Source organism: Astyanax mexicanus, chromosome 19 (assembly GCF_023375975.1).
Source record: "Astyanax mexicanus isolate ESR-SI-001 chromosome 19, AstMex3_surface, whole genome shotgun sequence".
Taxonomy (NCBI): Eukaryota; Metazoa; Chordata; class Actinopteri; order Characiformes; family Acestrorhamphidae; genus Astyanax; species Astyanax mexicanus.
The window spans coordinates 18,765,593-18,790,520 of NC_064426.1; the positions used below are offsets into that span (position 1 = coordinate 18,765,593).

At 39.6% G+C, this 24,928-nt stretch overlaps 1 protein-coding gene across 1 annotated transcript in view; it reads right to left on the bottom strand.

Moving 5' to 3' along the window:
- shank1 (SH3 and multiple ankyrin repeat domains 1) overlaps positions 1-24,928 on the bottom strand; it is a 267,279-nt gene that overhangs the window by 61,691 nt on the left and 180,660 nt on the right. The window contains exons 10-15 of the mRNA XM_049467895.1: positions 24,702-24,768; positions 22,969-23,138; positions 22,206-22,330; positions 18,447-18,595; positions 15,655-15,768; positions 12,483-12,558 (exon numbers count right to left, since the gene is read on the bottom strand). Of these exons, the coding sequence (XP_049323852.1) occupies positions 12,483-12,558; positions 15,655-15,768; positions 18,447-18,595; positions 22,206-22,330; positions 22,969-23,138; positions 24,702-24,768 (701 nt within the window). The remainder of the gene's footprint in view (positions 1-12,482; positions 12,559-15,654; positions 15,769-18,446; positions 18,596-22,205; positions 22,331-22,968; positions 23,139-24,701; positions 24,769-24,928) is intronic.

A 24,928-nucleotide genomic window follows, 5' to 3' on the forward strand; every position in this document is an offset into this window, starting at 1 on the left:
ATCTACTATCTATCTGTCTACATATATATATATATATATATATATATATATATATATATATATATATATATATATATATATATATATATATATATATATATATATATCAAGTATCAAGAATGAGTGCCAGTAACAGGAGTGAGTTCCAGTAACAGGAATGAGTGCCAGTAACAAGCGATTTAAATAACAATTATTTGAACATGCAGTCAACCATTTCTTTAAAATAAAGACTTTCTTGAGAGAAAATCAAATTAAATAAAGTAAAGCTGTCTGAGTTTGATCGGTACATGTATTGAATATTTAAATATATGTGTATATGAAAAAAGATTAAAAAAAAAAACACATTTTATTTGGAAGAGTTACAACAAGCAAATGGCACCCATTCGGTGGAAAGGCCCATATAGTGTATATATAAAATATCGATACCAGAATTATATTGTATCAACCGAAATATAAGAAATATCAAGAAATATATCATAATACAAGTTTTGGCCATATCCTCCAGTCCTAGGTGTGTCTGTATTTCCGAGCTAATCTGCACATCAGCTGAGGCTGAGCACTGGAGCGTCACGCCCAGGTCTCTTACAGCTCAGCGTTTCTTCACATTTTCAGCTCAAGAAACTGCAGAGCTCAAAGAAAATGGAGAAACTGAGTGTGAACCCTGAGCTTTATCTACCGGCATGAGCGAGATCAGAGAAACCCTTAGATAATGAAAGAGGTTACAGTAATAAAGTCTCACAGCAGAGGCAGAACACTGTATCTACAGTCCACAATGTGTAAAACTTTCATATTAAAAACATAAATACAATATGGAAGCAAAGCAATGTATTTTATAACTAGGGAGATTAGCTTTTAGCATTAGCTTTTAGCATTAGGCTGTCTAAATCTACTAACTGATCAATATGTAATATATTTTCTATTATCTACTATCTTAAAAATTGTTGTATCATCAGGAATTGTCATCAAATATTAAAGAAGCATGTTAAGTTTAAGATCAGAATTTAAACTCTAATCCCGCCCACTGCCTATTCCCCAGTCCTATTCCACACCCTAGGTTGCCAGGTACAGCACAGTGTGCTGCAGCCTCAGCATCTTTCTAAAAAGTTTCACAACAAGAGAGGTGAAACATAAGTAAATATTGACAATGCATGTGTTGGAGATCGAGATTGAGACAGCTTAGAGCCAAGAAGAACTACAAGACAGATGCAGAGCTGGCTAATTTTGTATATATAGTTTTTTTTTGTATAACACAACCACTAGTATTGATGGGCATCTTGAGTCATATCAACATTCAAGTACTTAAATTCATCTTCAGGGATCAGCATGCAACTGGGTTATAAAGGCATATCGAGGGTTATTGAGTATTTGAGATACAGTGGTGAGAGATAAAATGATCCAGACTAGTGCTACCTAATGTCATCATGCTACAACATTCAAGTGTGAACTGTTATCAGTCACATGTAGAAGCAGACGAGCCACAGCTGTTTACAACCTTGGTAGCAACCAGAATAAAAGAAATGTATGCCAGAAACCGAAAGTTTGACTCTATGTTGACTCAATTTACCTACAGACATTTACAGATGATTATACATTGTTGCACATGTTCCCATAGGCTTAGTGTACTGAACCTGGCAACCCATGTGTGCATTGCATCTTAGGGAGAAGGAGCAGGGCAAACAACTGTCTCTATTAAAAGACTCTCAGAGGCTACTTCTGGGTAGCGCACCTCTTCATGAGATATCAAAAACTGTTAAACATGCCTCTGTGATGCCCTTAAAGAGGATCAGATTGATGGTTCTGCTATCTAGGACATCAACAGTGGACCACTTATTATAAAGTATTTAGCACAACCTAAATACTTTTTGCTTTGGGGTCCTTTGGTGAACACTGCCCCAACTGCTGGAGAGATGATATGAGGAGCCAATATACAACAGTCAGTCGCCCCTAGTAGTGAAATGAGGGCTACTAACAGCTCAGATGTACAGTGGGAAAAATGAGTATGTGATACTCTGGCCGATTTTGCAAGTTTTCACACCTTATTTTTATCGTAAGTACACTTCATTTGTAAGAGACAAAATCGTAAAAAAGTCAGGCACATCGCATTGTATGATTTTTAATACTTAATTTGCATTTTACTGCATGAAATAAGTATTTAGTTACCTACTGACCAGCAGGAATTCTGGCTCTCACAGACCTGTTAGTGTTTCTTTAAGAAGCTCTACTATTCTGCTTTCATTACCTGTATTAACTGAACCTCTTTGCACACACTCAATCAACCACACTCCAACCTCTCCACAATGGCCATGACCAAAAAGCTGTCTTACAACACCAGGAACACAATTGTAGACCTGCATAAGTATGACAGGACAACGAGAAAGTAACAACTGTTGGCGCAGTTGGAAATTAGAAAGTAGAACAAAGATAAGATGATGGTTATCTTCTTCGGAATGGGGCTCCATGCAAGATCTCACCTTACAGGGTACGGAGGATTCTGAGAAAGGTCAGGAATCACCCTAGACCTACATGGGAGGACCTGCTCAATGACCTGAAGAGATCTGAGACCACAGTCTCAAAGATTATCATTAGTAACACACTACACCGTCATGGATTAAAATACTGCAGGGCATGCAAGGTCGCTCTGCTCATGCCAGCACATGTCCAGGTCCAGTTCACCCATGACCATCTGGATGATCCAGAGGAGGCATGGGAGAAGGCAATGGGGATAAGAAGGGACAGGATGGCTGCACTGTACTGAAGAGAGAATGGATGGGGTAATGTATCAAACTATTTTGGTCAACAACCTCCTTCCCACAGTAAGAGCATTGAAGATAAAAGGTCGTGGCTGGGTCGTCCAGCAAGACGATGACCTGAAACACACAGCCAAGGAAACTAAGGAGAGACTGTGTAAGAAGAATTTCAAGGTCCTGGAGTGACCTAGCCAGTCTCCAGACCTGAACCCAATAGAAAGTCTTTGGAGGGAGCTGAAACTCAATGTTGCCCAGCGTCAGCCCTGAAACTTGAAAGCTCTTGAGAAGATATGTGTGGAGGAGTTGGCCAAAATCCCGGATGTAGTGTGTGCAAACTTGGTCTAGAACTACAGGAAACATCTGACCTCTATAATAGCAAACAAAGGTTTCTGTACCAAATATTAAGTTTTGTTTTACTTTTGTATCAAATTGTAGGATCTACAGCTCCCAGCTGCAACATGCCATATGGAACCTGTACGCCTCCATGACCAACCGTATTTTATCTTGTTTCCAGGTGACCAACCATATCTTAGCTTGTATCCAAGACGTGAACGAACCGTATCTTAGCTTATATCCAAGACGTGAACAAACCGTATCTTAGCTTATATCCAAGACGTGAACAAACCGTATCTTAGCTTGTATCCAAGACGTGAACGAACCATATCTTAGCTTGTATCCAAGACCTGACCCAACTGTATCTTAGCTTGTATCCAAGATGTGACTCAACCATATCTTAGATTGTTTCCAGGAGGTGTCCCAACCGTATCTTAGCTTGTATTCAAGACGTGACTCAACCATATCTTAGCTTGTATCCAAGACTTGACCCAAACGTATCTTATCTTGTATACAGGATGTGATCCAACCGTATTCTAGCTTGTATCCAGGAGGTGACCAAACCTTATCTTAGCTTGTATTCAAGATGTGACTGAACCGTATCTTGGCTTGTATCTAGGAGGTGACCAAACCTTATCTTAGCTTGTATTCAAGACGTGACCCAATCGTATCTTAGCTTGTATCCAGGAGGTGACCAAACCTTATCTTAGCTTGTATTCAAGATGTGACCCAACCGTATCTTAGCTTGTACCTAGGAGGTGACCAAACCTTATCTTAGCTTGTATTCAAGACGTGACCCAATCGTATCTTAGCTTGTATCCAGGAGGTGACCAAACCTTATCTTAGCTAGTATCCAAGACGTGACACAACCGTATCTTAGCTTGGTGATTCAACAAGGTATTTCTTTTTGTCAATAAGTACATATTTGGATGCAGCTGTTAAATTTATCTCACTCAAACTTCAAAAGGTTTTCTAAGAATATGTTCATCTTACAGTACCTAAAAAGGTTTCTCCACAGTTTCAAATACAGAAGTCCAGTACAGAAATGTCGCAAGTGGATTGTCCTTTTAACAGTGTAGGTATGTCATACAAAGTTCTGTAGTGTGTATGATATAAAAACTGCAGTTTGATCATTTTAAGCTCCCTTGACTTTACATTGCTTACACTGCCTTTATGATAGCAACCCAAATCCTCAAAAATTGGACCCAGTTATCAGGCAAAATCACTCTAATCTCTGTTTACAAAGCGCCTTTAAAGATCAAAACTCTTCAGGCACTGCCAGCAGAAATCAGACATCACTTCTCAGATGATTTTCAAAGTTTCCCTAATTAGCTCTAAACCCTGAGCTAATTAGGGGTCCGTATTCTGAGCTGGACGTACTCGATCATTTCCGCCTGAACCTGCTGTTCATTTCCTTCCTCCTCTCGTCATCATGGCAGATGTGTCTCTCCACACCCATCTGCTTCCTCTTCTGCCTTCTGTCCACCTGACCTTTACTCCTGCTCCTCTCCCTCTCTCTCTCTATCTCTCTTTCTCTCTTTTGTCCTTTAAACTTTCAGGCGATTATCGAGTTCCTCCCTTCAGCTTGCTGCACGGACCTGCTCTGCACCCACATTTTCATTGCCATCCTCTGCGTCCAAACTCCACATTTCTCCTGCGACACACACACCACACACACATCGCGCACACACACACACACAGAGGCACAGGCGCGTGCGCACAGACCCCTCCCCCCTACCCCATAACCTGCTGATGTCTGTAAACAAAGCGGAAGGCATGAATGAAGGAAGGATGGATGGCGAGGAGGGAGACGTATGACGGTGCTGAGAGAGAGAGAGAGAGAGCATGACAGCGAGCGAGAGAGTGAGAGAGAACAGAAGATGGATGGAGAGACAAAGGCACTCTCAAAGGGATGATTGTGGATGAAAGAGAAAGAGGGGTAGAAAGAGAGAGAGAGAGAGAGAGACAGAGAGAGAGGTAGGGGTGGGGAAGCAGGACTCACATCATCTCGGTCAGTGCCGCTTTCGTAACGTGGCGATGTTTTCTTCTGCCTGATACCTCTCTCTCTCTCTCTCTCCCTCCCTCTCTCTCTCCGCCACCCTCTTCCTCACTTCTCTCTCTCTCACTGACTATCACATCACTGCCTTGAACATCCACAGCTGAATTCTCTCGCTTTCTCTTTCCCTCTCTTTCTGTTTTCCCTCTGCATGCTACATTACGCCAAAGACAGAGAGAGAGAGAGAGAGAGAGAGAGGAGAGAGAGATAGAGGGGAGTGGGCAACAGGGAGGGTGGATGGTAGCAGAAGGTGTATGTGTATGTACAAATAAGTGTGTCTGTACTGGCACTGGTGCCAGAATCGGGGCCTACATATGGCATGTACTGTACGCTTACAGTGTGTCCGCAGGTTCCTAGCTGTGTTCCAGTGCAGAGCAGCTGCTGTACATTATGTGCTTTGTACACTTAGCTAGTACACGTTAACCCAGGCCAGGCACCAAACTTGAGTTTCAACTTATTGGCCACATTAGAAACACCTGTCTTGTTCCTCCACTCACTGGCCACTGTTTTGAAAACACTTACTTTGTGTTTCTACACTCTGGTCACTTAGATTTTCAGTCACAGGCCACTATATTAGAAACACCTACCTTAGATGTATACTCACTGTCCAATTTATCAAATGCATCTTCTCTCACTAGCCACTTTATTAGAAACACCTACCTTGAGCATCCCCTCTCTCGCCACTTTAATTGAAACACCTGTTTTAGGCGTCTACTCACTTTATTAGAAACTTTCAACTTAGTGTTACACTAACTGGCCAGTTCATTAGAAACACATACCTTAAAATTCCTCCTACTGGCCACTTTATCAGAAACCTTTACACTTCCACTCACTGGCCACTTTATTAGACCTGATTTGTGCTTTCACTCACTGGCCACTTTATTAGAAACACCTAACTTGTGCTTCCACACACTGGCCACTTTATTAGAAACACCTATTATAGGCTTCCACACACTGACCACTTTATTAGAAACACTTACTTTGGGCTTCCACACACTGGCCACATTATTAGAAACACAGACTTTGGGCTTTTATTTGCTGCCCGCTTTATTAGAAACACCTATCATACGTGTCCACTCGCTGGCCACTTTATTAGAAACACCTACCTTGTGCTTGTACTAACTGTCCAGTGTATTTGAAACACTTAACTTGAACTTACACCCACTGGCCACTTTATTAAAAACACACGTACCTTGTGCTTCCTTTCCCTAAAGATTTTATTAAAAACATACAACTTATTGTTACACTAACTGGCCAGTTTATTAGAAACACCTACCTTAAAATTCCTCCTACTGGCCACTTTATCAGAAACACTTACTTTAGACTTCCACTCACTGGCCTCTTAGACAGTAGGATGCCAATTACAAGCCACTTTATCTATCATAGGCTTCCACACACTGGCCACTTTATTAGAAACACCTACTTCGGGCTTCCACACATTGGTCACTTTATTAGAAGCACTTTTTTAGAAACACCTACTTCCACACACTTGCCAAATTGACTGTAAACTCCAGCCTTGTGCTTCCAATTTTTAGAACCACTTACCTTTAGAGTTTACTTCACTCACCACTTTATTAGGAACACCTACCCTGAGTGTCTGCCTTCTGGCCAAGCCTGCTTTAGGCTTCTACTCACTGGCTACTTTATTACAACCCCCTCTTTAGGCTTCAAATTATTGGATACTTTATTAGAAACACCTTCTTTGGGCTTCCACACACTTTACACTTTATTAGAAACACCTCCTGTAAAATTCCCATTAGGGTGGGCTCCATGATTACAGCCCATCTTAATCTCATATGAGTCTCCTCTAGGTCCCAATGAGCTGATGGGGTCTATGTTTAACCCCTCCTGGTTCCATCACTGACATCCATATGTAGGACCAACATGAAATCCATGGATCAACTCACTGGCTCCCAGTTGGGCTATTCATACTCAAAGAACCATTTGAAGCACAGTTGAAGCTCCCCTGAAGGAAGGCCAGTATTCCCAGTTTCAATCCAACACCTCAGTAATGTCAGTAACACTCATTCATCCAAACTGAACTGCTGTTCCCTACAGTACTGAGTGATGTCACACTGTAGATACTGGCTATATTTTCAGTAACGAGCTGAGCCGTGTTCTGAAAGGCTGAAAAAAGAAGGCGCTATCTCGCTGTGGATTGGTTTGCTGAGTTCTTTTCAGCACCAGGCTTTTAAAGGCTCACTTGGGAAAACTGTGAAAGCAGAAGGTTTAGTTAATACACTCACCCCGGACTCGAACCCCCGGCCTCGCATAATGCAGCCCAACGCTCAAACACACCATCACCTACAAAGAGCTGCAGGCTGCCGGTCAGCCGGTCCAGCGCGGCTGGTATAATGCACACACGCGGCAAGCAGAAGGTGACCTTCGAGAAAAGCTGAACTCTTCTCCGAGTGGGTTTTCTGCTCCCTATTCCACACACTCACACTCTAGAAAGTTAGCATGGTTTTCTTTCAGGGAAGCAGTGCTTTTGTATGAGGTAGCAGGGCACTGTGGGTACAAATCTGAGGGGAATTGGGACATGGCCACAATGCTTATTGCTACCTTATACCCTGCTAACCATCCATTTTCACGCCTGCTTACGAACAAATCTATGCCGATAGGTGTGGTGGTCTAGAAGTGAGGTGTGTTCAGGTACATTTCTGGTGTATTGCTATCTTGGCAAAGGAAAACACAGGTGTGCCACTGGCTGAAATTAATCTAGACAACAACCAACAGTCATATATTTATTTTCTTGGCAACACAGTTTGCGGAGCTGCACCATTTCAATAGCAATCCCCCAAAGTAAGAGCAAACCTGGGAATTCGTATATGCCTTTTGCACGTTTTGAGCCATGCAACATGTACTTCTCCCATTGTTACGATAGCAAAGACACACTAAGATTCCCTAAATCAAGCTGCACGGTGCACAGTTGTCAGCTCTACCAACGATTGCTAAAAAAAAAAAGGGCCCAATGTGGGTAGTAGCAAAAATTCTAGGCAAGGCAACAAGACAACAGTGTCTCAGAAGTTACTGTATTGATGAAGGTCTGTGTAACCAAATTATGAATGCCACAATACATCCTGTTGTTAAGAGTTTAGCTGAGTTTCATTAGCCATTAGCATTTCTGCCCAATAAAGGCTTAAAGATTACTAAACTTCACTAAACTACTATATTTTAGACACAGGCTGTATTTCCAGTAATCTTTAGTAAGAAGGCTAGTATTTTTTATTTCCCATTTAAAGCCATCAGTAGCATACTATTACCTCTTTGTAAAAAGTCTAGCCAAGTCTAGCCAAGAAGATGGATTGATCCCCAAAATGAAGAAGCTTTGGTTAGCTTGCAGGGGCTATTCGGCTTTCTTGCAATTATTGTTATGAAAGGCCAACAAGACTCTTTCAAACTAGTTTAAAGTAGTTCAGTAGCCTAAGCTTCTCTAAACAGCTTCTCTGTACTCTGAAAATTACAGGAACATATGCTCACAAAGTAGGAGACGGCTGTAAAAAGATAGGAAAGTGTTTTCAGGTAGCCATTTCCTCAGTTCATGACGTAATTAGGAAATGGTAGTGGAACTAAACAAATCTATACTAAATCATAACAAATCCATAGCTTCCAAACCTTTAACCTTCCTCTCCTATTAATAAATTCTAACATCACATTCTGACCACTGACTTTATGTTTATTTGATTTTAGATAGATAGATAGAGTTTCTATGGAAAATTATTTTTAAGAGGTTTGGTAGCTGTCAGTGTATGCTAAGAGGTCTTTCTCTCTCTCTCTCTCTCTCTCTCTCTCTCTCTCTCTCTCTCTCTCTCCTGTAGTGTATCAATTTAAGTAATTACTCTGAGTGATGGGCGTTTCAGGGCTGCTTGTTAAAATGCCACACAGCATCAGACCAATAAAAGCAGGTCAAATCAGTCAGATCAGACCACACACTGACCATCTCACTGTCCTATGAACCCAGAGACACCCAAAGAAAGAGAGAGAGAGAGAGAGAGAGAGAGAGAGAGAGAGAGAGTGAGAGGTCAAGCGAGCAAAAAAGGATAGAAAGAGATAAAGGAGGAGTAGATGAGAGGGAAAAAAGAAAACAGAAGAGGAAAAAGGAAAAAAAGAGCAAGTAAAAGTACAAGATAACAACAGACAAAAAAGATACACTCAAGAATAGAGAAAGGAGAGAGAGGAAAAGTAAGAAAAGAAATCAAGAGATGGAGAGAAATAATAAGAGAATAAAAGACAGAGAGAGTGAGAGAGAGACAGAGAGAGAAAGAGAATGATGGAAAGAGCAAGTGTGAGAGAGTTTAAAAAAGTGTCAGGGTGAAAGCAAGAGAAACGTTGAGTGTGCAAAAAGATATAAACTAAGAGACAGAAAAAAATAAATAAAAACATACAATGCGACAGAAAAAAGAGACAGAAAGAGAGAGACAAAAAGAAAGAAATGTGTTAAAAGGAAGAGTTAGCAAAAGTACTAAATAAGAAAAAATACCTAGATAAGGGAAAAAATGTGAAAGTAAAAAAAGGCAAGAGAATGTGAAAGGCAAAGAAAGAAGGAGAGAAAGAGGGAGAGAAAGAGAAAATGACACAGACAATGATTGAGAATGTGAGCAAGACAGATTTTAAAAAGTGTTGTACAGTGAAACAAAGAAAGAGGTAGAATGAGTGAAAGAAAAAGATAAGATGGACTGTCCCAAAGAGCAAATAAATACAAAAAGAATAACAGAGAATGGAAGGGGAGACCAGAGATCAGAGAGAAATAGAGAAAGAACAGGAAAAAAGGAAAGACAAAGAGAGAGAATGGAATGAAATGGAAAGAATGGAAAGAGAATAGAAAGAAATGGGTTAAAAAAAAGGAATGATAGAAAAAGGAGTGAAGTAGGGAAGTTGAGGACATCATTCAAACGTGGCCAGCTGGAGAACAGAGAGAGAAAGAGAGAGAGATAGAGAAAAGAAATAAATATGTCAAGAGGGAGAAGGGTGAAGATAAACAGAAAAGAAAAAGAAACAAGGGATCACAGAAGGAGAAGCAAAGGAGAGACAAATAAGAATGAAAAAGTGAGAAAACGAGAATTAGCAAAAGTAGTAAAATTAAATACACAGGAAAAAGAGTGAAAAAAACGTGAAAGTGAAAAAAAGAGAATGAGACGAGGCAAGGAAAGAAGGAGAGAAAGAGGAAGAGAGAGAATGATAGAGACTATAGGTGACAATGAGAGCGAGACAGAGCAAGAGATTTAAAAAGAAAGTGTGGAACAGTAACAGAAGGAGAGAGGTGAGCAAAAGAGGGATAGACAGAGGACATGTCTGAAAAAGCAAAAAAATACAAAAGGAAAACAGAGACTGGAAAGAGAGAGAGAAAGAGTACAAGAGAGGGATATAAAAAAGAGGGAGTGAAAGGCAATGAGAGAAAATTGACAGAGAGAGCAAAAAATGGAGAAAGAAAAACAAAAAGAGAAATAGAAAGACAAAGAGGGACAGCAAAAGAAAAAGAGAGATAGATAGAGAGATAAAAAATAAAGAAAATGTATGAAAGGAGGTAGACGGGGAAAAATGAAAAGATGAAAGAAAAATGACAGAAGCAGAGAGGGAGAGAAAGACAGAAAAAATAGTTAAGAAAGTGAGAGAAAGAAAGAAATGTAGCAAAATAGAAAATAGTGACAGACAAAAAAGTGAGAAGAAGAGTGACAGACAGGGATATAGAGATGAACTAAGAAAATGAAAAAAGAAAAAAGTTAGAAAAAGAGAGTGGGAGAGAGAGCGCCTTCTATTTTGATTGCCATCCTTTCTTTCCTCCCTGTTAGTCTGTCTATGACTCTCCTTTTCCCCCATCCCTCTATCCCTCCTTCCGCGCACTCCTCTCTTTCTCTGGAGTGCCCTTCATCGGCTAACCTCCAGATGGAGACACGGTGGGGGAGAGAGGGTGATAGAGAGAAAATTAAAAAGTACAGGGGGTGAGTAAAGCGAGAGGAATGGCGAGAGCGATGGAGGGATAGAGAGAGCGGAACGAGATGAGAGGAGAGATAAAGCCAGAAATAGGGACGAGACACGGAGGAAAGAAAGAGGGAGGATGGTTCAGGCCATTAGAGTAAGAGAGCAGCTGCACCACAAGTGTTCCTTCTTTCCGCTCCCTTAAAGTAACACCAAACTTACACTGTCTGTCCAAATGTTTGTGGACACCACTTTTAATGAATGCATTCAGCTACTTTAAGCTGCATTTATTGCTGATACAGATGTGCAAATGCACTCGGACAGCTAGTCTTGTTCCTGTAGGGGAGTAGTGCCAATAAATTAGGACTCTCTGGAGTGAATAAGCATGACCCTGCAGTATTGGTACCAGGCCTAATGCTGGTGTGGCTCCACTGCACAGTAGAACTGTGTTCTCTGGAATGATAGTGCTTCATCCAATACTTTTGGGATGTGGTGGAGAGTACATTTTATAAAGTCTGTAGACACCTGCCCCTCCAGCATAGCCTCTGTTAAATAGAAAGTCTTTGTCTAAGAGTTGCTAATGTTGTGGTGCTAATGCTAGCCTGCGAGTTTACCGTGTTAAAACAAGCTATGTGGGATGAACCGCTAGCTAATATCACCCTGGCTTACCGGAACACTCAGGGTTCTTTAGTGTAGCTCTCCCTGGTGGCTTTAGCAGCTAACTTCTAGTGATTAGCCGCTAATGCTAATGCCCCTGCCTTAGTGCTGGAGAAATCTGGAAATCTTAGCTTACTGTAAATAAACGGAAATGCTTTACTCACCCAAATAAACAGTTTTCAGGAGAGAAATCTGTGTAGATTAACATCGTTTTTTATTACAGTTTTGTTTAATTAGCTTAGCTTTACTTAACTAAGTTAGCTACCCCACACCACCACCCAGTGGCGAGACCTGCTGAACTAGAAGTTCCTTATAGTGTCTCTTAAAATGCGCCTTGTAATCCAGCGCGCCTTATGTATGAAAATAGACCAGAAAATAGACGTTTATTGATAGTGCGCCTTATAATCCAGTGCACCTTATAATGCGAAAAATACGGTAGACTACTTTCAATTTTAAAATGGCCTCAACTCTAATAAACAACATCTAGATGGACGTTTATGAACTTGAAGGTCAGTTTGCTGTTGGATTTGCTCATTATCATGTCCACAGAGCACTTCAACCACCATTAAACCTCAGAAAAATGTTCCCGAACACAGAAACATCACAGTGCTAATCTCTACAGACACACAGTTCAACAAAATTAGTACTGCGAAGGTGTGTGTGTATGTGTGTGAGGGCTAAGGTGAGGTGGGGTGGGGTGGGTGGGGTATAGGAGTGTGTGTAAGTGTGAATCTCAGCGCAGCAGCGCTCCTAACAAAACAATCTGCTCTTACCTGGGTGCGTCAAAGCTGTCGTAGGATCCCACAGTATAATGGCGGAAGAGCCGCTTGGCTTTCTCGCTCCGGCTCTCTGAAACACACACACAAAACGGCGTGCACATGATGACGGGTTGCTGTTTGCGTGTGTATGAATGTGGCTGTGAGTGTGGTAGAAGTTTCTCTTTCCTCATGGCCCGATCGTGAGGAAGGGTGAAGGCTGTGGTGAGTTTACTCAGTGTGAAGTAGCACAATAGAGAAAGTGTGATTGGGCTTCTGCCTCTACCACCGACTGTACTGCTGTTAACTATTAATAGACATCAAACACCATCTAACTCGAAAACCAGACACCAACTGCAGAGTCACACACTTTACCTGCCCTGTAAATACCCAAGTTTATTATCGTTAACGAAAACGAACGAAATCACAAAAACTGGAAGTAAAAAAACATTTTTTTTAATTTCAAACTTAAACCAATAGGAACAGTAATTACAAGAAAACTCGGTAACTAACTGGAACTAATTTTTTTTTTTTTATAATTTTATTTCTAATTTTTTCCCATTTTCTCCCCAATTTACACGGCCAATTACCCAACCCACTCATTAGGACTCCCCCTATCACTAGTAATGCCCCAACACTTATGAAGGGTATGAGTCGGATTCTACAGGGAGTCAGATTTCGGCACAACAGCAGCAATGCTGTACTGCTGTAGCACCTCACAGTCAGTGATGTTGCTTCTTGTTTACAGTGCTCGTGCTAGCCGCAAAATAACGACAGAAAACACTGATGAAGCTGCAGAAAACTTTGTATGGGATTAGAATATGAGTGTGAGGAAGATAAAAGTACATGTCCTGTAGTGAAACAGGAGTTACAGAACATGAAATAGACTCCATAAAGCTACAAGTCCATTTGAGAAGCAGCATAAGAGTGCTAACTGTGAAAACCTTTACCTGGCTGACTCAAGCTGTAAGAAGCTCATACACCAGAAAAACCCCAAGCAGGAGGATAAACTGATAAATACAGTATAGTTAGTTCTGTATCGATATGGTAAAAAGCTGTATCTGTATCTTGTGCTGGGTGTCCATTTCCTACTCTATTTCTGAGTTGATAATTTTGGTGAAAATGAGTGAAACTTGTAGAGTTTATTGTGTTTCTGAGTTTGTTTATGAGTTTCACAGATTGAGCTCTCTGATATGTGATGTGTTTCATGTTCATGTGTGTTCTATTGGCTATTTTAAGCAGCAGTATTACATGCAGTGTATTTTGCACATAAGGCTGTAGCTTGTGGACTGTTAGAGTTTTTGTGGACAGTTGGTTGTTTGACAGTGACTGAATATTTGTTTTATGGTTTCTTTTGTTGAGTTTTATTACATAGCACCTTTCTGAATCGTGCACCTCACGAATAACTCAAAGCATGAAAAAAAAACCTAAAACTAATACTAGAATTAATAAAATCGAACTAAAACTAAGCACTAATAAAAAACGAATAAAAACTAATAAAAACTAGCAAACCCACTCTAAAAACAAATTAAAGGTAACTGAATTGGAGGAGAAAAGTAAAAACAAAATAAGATTAACTACAATGAAAAAATCAGAACTATTTTAACTTTGTAAATACCGTTTACAGTCTTTCAAAGTTCCAGATAACGGACAAAAATTACAAGGACAACTGCCCGTTTTAGGGGCGGAGTTACTGGCCATTGGCCCCAGATTAAATCTGATTATTTGAGTAAGAGTAACTAAAAGAGATGTAACTGAGTAAGAGGAACTAGGAGAGATGTAATTTTCTAAGAGCAATTGAGTGAGATGTAATTGAGTGAGAGTAACTGAGTGAGATGTAATTGTGTGAGATGCAATTGAGTAAGTGTAACTAAGTAAAATGTAACTTAGTGAGATGTAATGTGAGATGTAATTGATTGAGAGTAACTGAGTGAGATGTAATTGTGTGAGATGTAATTGAGTAAGTGTAACTAAGTAAAATGTAACTTAGTGAGATGTAATGTGAGATGTAATTGAGTGAGAGTAACTGAGTGAGAGTAACTGAGTGAGAGTAACTGAGTGAGATGTAATTGAGTGTGATGTAATTGAGTAAGTGTAACTAAGTAAAATGTAACTTGGTGAGATGTAATGTGAGATGTAATTGAGTGAGAGTAACTGAGTGAGATGTAATTGAGTGAGATGTAATTGAGTAAGTGTAACTAAGTAAATTGTAACTTAGTGAGATGTAATGTGAGATGTAATTGAGTGAGAGTAACTGAGTGAGATGTAATTGAGTGAGATGTAATTGAGTGAGAGTAACTGAGTGAGAGTAACTGAGTGAGATGTAATTGAGTGAGATGTAATTGAGTGAGAGTAACTGAGTGAGAGTAATTGAGTGAGATGTAATTGAGTGAGAGTAACTGAGTGAGAGTAACTGAGTGAGATGTAATTGAGTGAGATGTAATTGAGTGAGAGTAACTGAGTGAGAGTAATTGAGTGAGATGTAATTGAGTGAGATGTAATTGAGTGAGAGTAACTGAGTGAGAGTAATTGAGTGAGATGTAATTGAGTGAGATGTAATTGAGTGAGAGTAACTGAGTGAGATGTAACTGAGTGAGATGTAATTGAGTGAGATGTAATTGAGTGAGATGCAATTGAGTGACTGAGTGATATGTGAGAGAAATGTGAGTGAGAGTAACCAAGTGAGATTTAAGTGAGTAACTGAGTGCATTGGATTGAGTAAGATGTAATTGAGTAAGAGTAACAGAGTGAGAATTTAGTAATTTAGTAGGAGTAAGATGGTTTTGGGTGAATTTGGGTGCTTAAGGCATGAGATGGGAGTGTGAAATGTAATTGAGTGAAACTGAATGAAATGTAATTGAGTTCAACTATTTAACTGAAATGTAATTGAGTCAAAACTAAATGTAATTAAGTAAAATGTAACTGAGTGAAATTAATTAACTGAAATGTAATTGAGTGAAACTAAATGTAATTAAGTAAAATGTAATTGAGTGAAATTAATTAACTGAAATGTAATTGAGTGAAATTTAGTTACAGTAATTTAGTTACAGAAACTGAGTATGAGTACTTTAGCTTCATGAACACAAGTAAAGTAGTATTCCAAAAAGTTTATGCCGAACTGTAGTAACAAACAACAATTACTGCAACACCTTCCACCCCTGTGTGTGTGTGTGTGTGTGTGTGTTCTCACCTGAGCGGTGGTCCAGGCTGCGGGGGGCTATCTCCTCCACACAGTCTGAGGGAAACCAGCCTGTCCTGCCGCGCACTGTTCCCTCCCAGTATCCCCCCTCACCGATGCTCAGCACTGGAGGAGAGAGAGCACACAGAGAGGAAGTGTGTGTGTGTGTGTGTGAGCAGTGCCCACATCACAAATTCATGAGCATACACAGAAACGTACACTCTCACACGCAAGTCAACACATGGGCAAAGGGCACACGCAAATCAAATAACACACACACAACACTGAAGTCACTTGAGTACGTTCTCATCTGTGTGTGTGTGTGTGTGTGTGTGTGGTTTGGCTGAGATTGTGCCAGTCAGAGCATCAGTCTCTCATTCACACTCGACCTACATGCACACTCCTACTCACACACCTCCAGCTAGTAGAGCACATCAGCACCACGGGGAACTGACAGACACATGCACATCCATTCACACAACCACCTCCCACACACACACACACACACTCAAACAACTTCGTATACTACATTATACTGTATATACAATTACATAGAAATACTTGTACTTTTATACTTACTATGTAAATATAAATATTTTTAACTATTAAATATAACCTAAGCTATATAGAAATATAATATGGTAATATTATGGTAACAAGTTGTAGTTATCCATAAATTAAATATACATTTTATACTTGTTACTGACTAAAATATTAACTTATTATCCATATAGAACTAAAAGTAATAAGTAAGAAGTATGTTAGTACAAAGTTTTCATAATTTTACAAAGGAATTACATACTACATATTTTATTATTTAATAACAACTAGAAAAATTGCAAATAATTAATAAGAAATACAATTTGTTATCATAATATTACCATGTTCTTTTAATTTACTGATATGTTACCTCTACAAGTACTGATTTATTATTTAGTAGGTCCATGTGTCCAAATACAATTCGTTAACTTAATATTATTATATTATTACCCAATTGTTACAAAGCTATTACCTCCACAATTACGATGATTTATTAATTAGTTACAAGTAGGAAATTGATATTTCATTTATAAATAAATACAACTTGTTATATTAAAGTTATAATTATATAATATATAATATAAATAAATATTTGTACTTGTAATACTTAGTAATTATATAGAAATGCTTGTACTTTTAACTACTTGTGTACTTGTGTAATATTACAATGAAACCAAAATGAGTTTAACGTAATAACATAAAGATGGGCTTTTGTTACCTTGTAACTATTTTAATTATATGCATTAAATATATATTCAAAATAGTTTTCTTTCAACAGAGCTATTGTCACATTCTGCGCTGCTCAAAAGTTTCTAATAATTTGTCAGAGTAATAGTTTTAATTTTATTAAACAACAAGTAAAAAATATACATATATATATATATATTACAGTGGGGAAAGTAATTATTTGATCTCTGAACTCCTTACAAAGGCACGAACAGTCACAAACAATTCTTGTGGTGTGTTTATTTTAACAGAGCGAGAAAGTATATCAACAAAAATTCAGAAAAATAAACTAAAAATTTTAAAAGTTATGAAAAGTTAAATTAATGTTGTACATGAGCCTTCTACATCAGAGGGACTACAGGATTCCAATGGTTTTCTTTGTAACTGTGCTCCCAGCTCCCTTGAGATCATTAACAATTAGGTCTGACACTTCTTACACCTTACTCAGAATCATTACAGTACATTACATTAAACTGCATTTAGCGTCCTCCTTATCCCACGAGCGATTTACTGTTATCTTGTTTTTTTCCATTTTTTCCACTTGTACTGATGGCCTTGAAGCCCATTCCAGCCTTGTGTCAATCTACAATCTTGTCCCATACATACTTTAACAGCTCTTTGGTCTTGACAGTGGTGGTTTAGAGGTTTAAATGGAAAAAATGATTCTGTGATAGGTGTTCTTATACACATAGTAAAGTGAGATTAAGCAGAATTTCTTAAAGGGACTTATTTGTGTGACTCATGATCATTTTTTGATAATCTGAAAAATGTGAGTAAAAATGGGGAGTGAAATTAATGTTTGGCTTTATTTGAAGATTGATATCTGTTATATCCCCTTGAGACCCTTTGTCCTCTTATGAGGACATTACGTTCCTGCATCATGATTCTACATTTTTAAAAAAGTTTAACCCTTTGTTCTCATATGGAGACACTGCCTGTACCATCTGGTGGTTGCATGACAACAGTACTCTCAATTGATTAAAAATAAGATGGCGGGAATCCCAGTCACAGGTTTCTACAGCCAGTCCAGACAGAAACATGGGCCAGATAAAAATTCTCATCCAATTTTACGTTTGAAACTAGTTTATTTACTTACTGTAGACTTTCTGTACAAAGACAAAATTTAGTTTTTAAACTTGTTCAGTCCTACTGATCCCACATAGATATGATCAATTAAAAATGCACAACAAGCAAACGTTCGGGTCTCAGGAGGATATAGCTCTAATGTGCGCGCACACACAAACATACGCATATTCACAATGTCTACGATCTACATTTGCATGCACAGTAAATACACAAACACACACACACACACAATTAGACAAGCGCACAGACACACAGACATATTCACAGACATACCGACACATGTCACCAAGTATACATACACAGACAACGTTTATCCACACCTGAGGGAAAACACAGAGACAGACAGACAGACAGTTTAGTGACTGACCATAACATCATAAACTGCTCCTCCACTGCACACACAAACACATCTGCACATGCAGAGACACACAAACACACACACACACACACACCTTTGACTTTGTCTCCTTTGTTGAAGCTGATCTCACGCTCTCCCTGGGCGGAGTGTGAGCGCGTGGCAACAAACACTCGTCCTGGTACAGCGCTGTACAGACGCCTCCGCTGCCCCGGGGCCGTACCCTGACTGCTGATAGAGCCGGGCCTAAATACACACCGCACACACACACACACACACACACACACACACACACAAACACACACACACACAAACACACAACAATTTTTTAAATAATCTCAGCAATCAAGAACCACTTATTGAGACTCTTCAGACTGTCCAATGTAAACAAATGAGTGACTGAGTGACCGAGTGTGCAAGTAAATGAGTGAGTAAGTAAGTGATAACATGAGTGAGTGAATGAGTGAGCAAGTGACTGAGTGAGTGAATCAGTGATTGAGTCAGCAAAGAAAAGATTGAGTGTAAGCATTTCTTTTATTTAGTAGTATTTTTTTTTATGTTCCAGGAAGGTTACTTACAGTGCCTTGCAAAAGTATTTTGAACTTTTCAATATTTTGCCACATTTCAGGCTTCAAACATAAAGATATGAAATTGTAATTATTTGTGAAGAATCAACAACAAGTGGGACACAATCCTGAAGTGGAATGAAATTTACTGGATATTTTAAACCTTTTTTTTTTTTTTATGAAAACATGTGACATAATAATGGTTTGCATCTCAACATTATTAGAACATTTGAATGTTCTAAAACATTAACTGTAACTTTCAGAAAACATTTAACTAACCATAAGTTGTTAGCTGGGGAGTCAGCAAAGCAGTGAGCGAGCAAGTCAGTGAGTGAGTAAGTGACTGAGTGAGTGAATGGGTGATTGAGTCAGGAAATTAGCGAATGAATGGGTGAATGGGTCAGAAAAGGAGTGAGTAAGTGAGTTAGATAATAATTGACTGAGTGAGTGAATGGGTGATTGAGTCAGAAAATTAGTGAATGAACGAGTCAGAAAAGGAGTGAGTAAGTGAGTTGGAGAGCAAGTGACTAAGTGAGTGAATGGGTGATTAAGTCAGAAAAGAAGTGAGTGAGTGAGTGAGTGAGTGAGTGAGTGAGTCAGAGGGCAAGTGACTGAATGAGCTACTGGGTGATTAAGTCAGAAAATGAGTGTATGAGTATGTGAGTGAGTGAGGCAGAAAATAAATGAGTGAGTGAATTAGTTAGAGCAAGTGACTGAGTGAGTGAATGAGTGAACGAGTCAGAAAAGGAGTGAGTGAGTGAGTTAGAGAGCAAGCGACTGAGTGAGTGAATGAGTGAACGAGTCAGAAAAGGGATAAGTGAGTGAGTGAGTTAGAGAGCAAGTGACTGAGTGAGTGAATGAGTGAACGAGTCAGAAAAGGAGTGAGTGAGTGAGTTAGAGAGCAAGGGACTGAGTGAGTGAATGAGTGACCGAGTCAGAAAAGGAGTGAGTGAGTGAGTTAGAGAGCAAGTGACTGAGTGAGTGAATGAGTGACCGAGTCAGAAAAGGAGTGAGTGAGTGAGTGAGTTAGAGAGCAAGTGACTGAGTGAGTGAATGAGTGAACGAGTCAGAAAAGGAGTGAGTGAGTGAGTTAGAGAGCAAGTGACTGAGTGAGTGAATGAGTGACCGAGTCAGAAAAGGAGTGAGTGAGTGAGTGAGTTAGAGAGCAAGTGACTGAGTGAGTGAATGAGTGAACGAGTCAGAAAAGGAGTGAGTGAGTGAGTTAGAGAGCAAGTGACTGAGTGAGTGAATGAGTGACCGAGTCAGAAAAGGAGTGAGTGAGTGAGTTAGAGAGCAAGTGACTGAGTGAGTCAATGAGTGAACGAGTCAGAAAAGGAGTGAGTGAGTGAGTTAGAGAGCAAGTGACTGAGTGAGTGAATGAGTGACCGAGTCAGAAAAGGAGTGAGTGAATGAGTGAACGAGTCAGAAAAGGAGTGAGTGAGTGAGTTAGAGAGCAAGTGACTGAGTGAGTGAATGAGTGAACGAGTCAGAAAAGGAGTGAGTGAGTGAGTTAGAGAGCAAGTGAGTGAGTGAGTGAATGAGTGAACGAGTCAGAAAAGGAGTGAGTGAGTGAGTGAGTTAGAGAGCAAGTGACTGAATGAGCTACTGGGTGATTAAGTCAGAAAATGAGTGTATGAGTATGTGAGTGAGTGAGGCAGAAAATAAATGAGTGAGTGAATTAGTTAGAGCAAGTGACTGAGTGAGTGAATGAGTGAACGAGTCAGAAAAGGAGTGAGTGAGTGAGTGAGTTAGAGAGCAAGTGACTGAGTGAGTGAATGAGTGAACGAGTCAGAAAAGGAGTGAGTGAGTGAGTGAGTTAGAGAGCAAGTGACTGAGTGAGTGAATGAGTGAACGAGTCAGAAAAGGAGTGAGTGAGTGAGTTAGAGAGCAAGTGAGTGAGTGAGTGAATGAGTGAACGAGTCAGAAAAGGAGTGAGTGAGTGAGTGAGTTAGAGAGCAAGCAACTGAGTGAGTGAATGAGTGAACGAGTCAGAAAAGGAGTGAGTGAGTGAGTGAGTTAGAGAGCAAGTGACTGAGTGAGTGAATGAGTGAACGAGTCAGAAAAGGAGTGAGTGAGTGAGTGAGTGAGTTAGAGAGCAAGTGACTGAGTGAGTGAATGAGTGAACGAGTCAGAAAAGGAGTGAGTGAGTGAGTGAGTTAGAGAGCAAGTGACTGAGTGAGTGAATGAGTGAACGAGTCAGAAAAGGAGTGAGTGAGTGAGTTAGAGAGCAAGTGACTGAGTGAGTGAATGAGTGAACGAGTCAGAAAAGGAGTGAGTGAGTGAGTGAGTTAGAGAGCAAGTGACTGAGTGAGTGAATGAGTGAACGAGTCAGAAAAGGGATAAGTGAGTGAGTTAGTTAAAGAGCTAGTGACTGAGTGAGTAAATGGGTTATTGAGTCAGAAAATTAGTGAGTAAGTGAGTGAATTGGTGATTGAGTCAGAAAAGGAGTGCGTGAGTGAGTTAGTGAGTAAGCAAGTGAGTGAAAGATGGATGGATGGATGGCTGGATACATTATTGTGGAGGGAAATTTAAAGAAGAAAAGGTCAGAGAAGAAGGTTGAGTAAGTTAGTTTGTGAAAGAGTGAGTGAGTGAGTGAGTGAGTGAGTGATTCAGTCAGCAAAGTGTGAGTTAATGAGTAAATGAGTAAGCGAATTAATTAGTAAGGAAAAGTTAGCAAGTGAATGAGTAATGGAGGATAGATAGATACCTTATAGTTACTGTTACATACCTGCAGGTAAGAGTGATTAGATAAGACATTATGTTAACAAATGAGTGAGTAAGCGAGTGACTGAGTCAGTAAATGAGGAAGTAAATTAATAAATAAGTGAGTAAGAGAATGAGTGAGCAAGTGGGGGAATGAGTGAATGAAATATCGAGTGAGCGAGACGTCCATATATATATACTGACCTACAGTATATTAAGGTTATAAGTAATATGAAGTAAAATTCTGTACAATCTTATGTAAAAAAAAGGTCTACTGGCTCCATAATAGCGAGCAGTGCTTGGACTCCAACAACTGGCACTTGCAGTGTAATATGAAGGCAAACGGTGAGATTTTACAGACAATTAGCTCTGATCTTAACTCTAATTGTCCTATAAAAAACTATGCACGTGGTTGTGGTTAATGAAGCTGATGTGCAGGGTTTGAGAAAGAGCTTTCCTATATACAGTTTTTATGTTAAACAGTAATTTTAGTGCCTGAATGTTTTTATTACAGCAGTAATAATGTGCTAATGCGAAAAAAAGGGTGTGTCCATGTGTGTAAATGTCTATGTGTGTGTGTGTCTCACCCCTGTCTCCCGCGAGTCTGCCGACTGCGATCTTCTCTGTCTCCTGTTCGTCCGCGGGACGGGGAGCGGGTCCTGGCACCACGGGGACTGCTGGAGCTGCGCAGTGTCCCGCCATGTTTCAGGCCCTATTACACACACACACACACACATACATACACATATACATAGATGATGTATAATATTTTAAAAAACTAATTAAAAACAGTGGTCTAAAGTGCTGCCACTATGATCGGGAGATAGCTGGTTCGAATCCCGGTCATGCAGCTTGCAATCAGCTTCCGGAGCCCTGAGAGAGAGCAGAGGTGGGTAGTTGGCGCTCTCTCCCCTCATCACTCTAAAGGGTGATGTCGATCAGCACAAGGCATCTGTGAGCTGATGTATCAGAACCGAGTTGCTGCGCTGTCCTCTGTCTTCACCATCCTTGTGTTGTGGCATCACTAGTGTTGGGGGATGTACAGCTGATTAGCAGCTGACTGGATGGGAGAATTGGCCGAGTTAAATTGGGAGAAAATTAGAAAAAAAATGCTTAAAGAAATTAGTTCATTTTAAATAAGCAATCAGGTTTCAATTAGTTTAATTTTGAATTGCCCTCAATGATGTAGTGTCCAAGAAATGCTGTCTTCCTCGGACGCAGTTTTAAATTTTATAAAAAGTTGTTGATGTTCACTGAAAGAATAAACAGATTTATGACATTTCAAACTCTTTCTCTTTTTCTCTCTCTCTTTCTCACACACACACACACACACACACACACACAGTTTACCTGCACAGAGACGATGTTAGAGCCAGCAGCATTAGGGAAGGCCATCCACTCAGGTAGGTTCATGCTGTTATCACTGTTGGCTCTTAGGAATGGGTGCGGATGTGGTAAAGCAAGTGTTCGTCCACTCTCCCGCCTCTGGGGGGCGTACTTGGGTGACTCCAGAAACGGCACTGATAGAAAAACATTAGAAACAATGACACAGTTACGCCTGTCACAATAATTACCTTGTAGAAAAAAGTGAGGTATAACCACAATAAATAATTTGCAGTATTTCCTATTGCAATTACCTAATGAGAGGAGCACATTAACATGAATGAGCGAATGAGTGAATAAAGATTTTGTTCAAAAACACTGTTTTTTATTTTTTTTATTTATGTTTTAGTTATTTGGGATTTTTTTATCCAAAAGAGTCCATGTTAATGTCTGTGTCACAGACGCTTTAAAAGAAATTCCTTTAAGGTCTCATTCCATCGTTTTTTTCCCTTCATTTTAAACAGTCTGGTTGTGGTCTCTAGTATGAATGAATGCCGTGTGAGCTGTTTTTTTTTTGAAAAATTGCTCAGGTGTTTCTATTTAGCCCTGCTTTATTTGTAGAAAGAGAGGCTTTGGCTCTTGCTCACCACGTCGAAGCCCCAGAGTCTGCTCTATATCCTGAAATCAAAAACCAAAAAACGCAAATGGCGGCCGCTTTGACTGGTGCTCTGTCGAGTTCTGCTGCCTTGTCAAACCGGGCTCCCAAAGTGTTTATTTAAGGTCTCGGTCAAACACAGAAACCACCGGAGATCCGATTTAAACCTACAGTTACTCACACAAGATAGCTAACACTGTGTACTAGCTATGTAAACAGAAGCTGTAAACAGAGTAAACAGAGCTGTTAGCTCCTCCTTGGCTATAGCTCTTTCTGCTGCAGCCCAGATTCAGCGCTGTCTGTGGGCGTTCCTGAGCCAAGGTGGGCGAGGCCATGAACTCACAGGTTGATGTAGACGTCAGAGCTTTTCCTGATCGACTCGTTTTTCTGAGGCTTTTCTTTTACTAGCTACTACAGACAATGGAGGCTGAAGAACAGTTTCATATGTTTTTGATTGTGTACAAGCCTTTTCTTTCCTCTGACTCGGATTGACCATGTTTGACCCTGGACTGCCTGACGTCCCTTTTTTATATGTGTTTTTTTTATGTTGCCATTTTGTTATCAACCCTGCATGCTCCTCACTATACCTTTTTGCTCAATCCCTTTTTGTTATCTTCATGTGTCTGTCGTTTGTCTAGCCTCATAAAAGTGTAATTTATGTTATGTTAGGACTTCAAATATTTACAGTCATGTGTCCAAAATAATAAAAAACATGAATAAGCTGCTCACTAATTATCTGTGATTACATTTTTAATTTGAGACTAATATTCGGAAAAGGGTTACTGTTTTTTTTTTTTTCATTTTCCAAGTTCAAGTAAATTTTATTAGTAATTAATATGTTAATGCTCGTTACATATAATGTGTATAATGCATCATTATGCTATTATATTTTTATCATAACAATGTCATAAAAACTATCAGCATTCAAAATTATTTTTGAGACAATATATTGTCAAAATATTTGTTATTTTGATGCACCAAAAAGAATTTGAAATTATTCCAGCAGTTCATTGCTGTAGTTTTTCAGCTATGGGGAGAGAGAGAGAGAGAGAGAGAGAGAGAGAAAAAAAAGAGAAAGAGATTCACACACATGATTTACACTCACCTACGTCTGAATCCCGATGGTTTTTGATGATCTCTCCTAGCTCAAAATGGCCAGACATCACAGCCACCTGAAAAACACACACACTGTTGTGAACACTGTTACACTACACTGGCAAGAGTTATATCAACACTATAAATATTAATTATATAACACTGTTTAATTCACAAAAATCAATACTGAAGTGTCCAGGTTCTATTTTCCTGCAACGATGTCCAATTTTGAGGAAT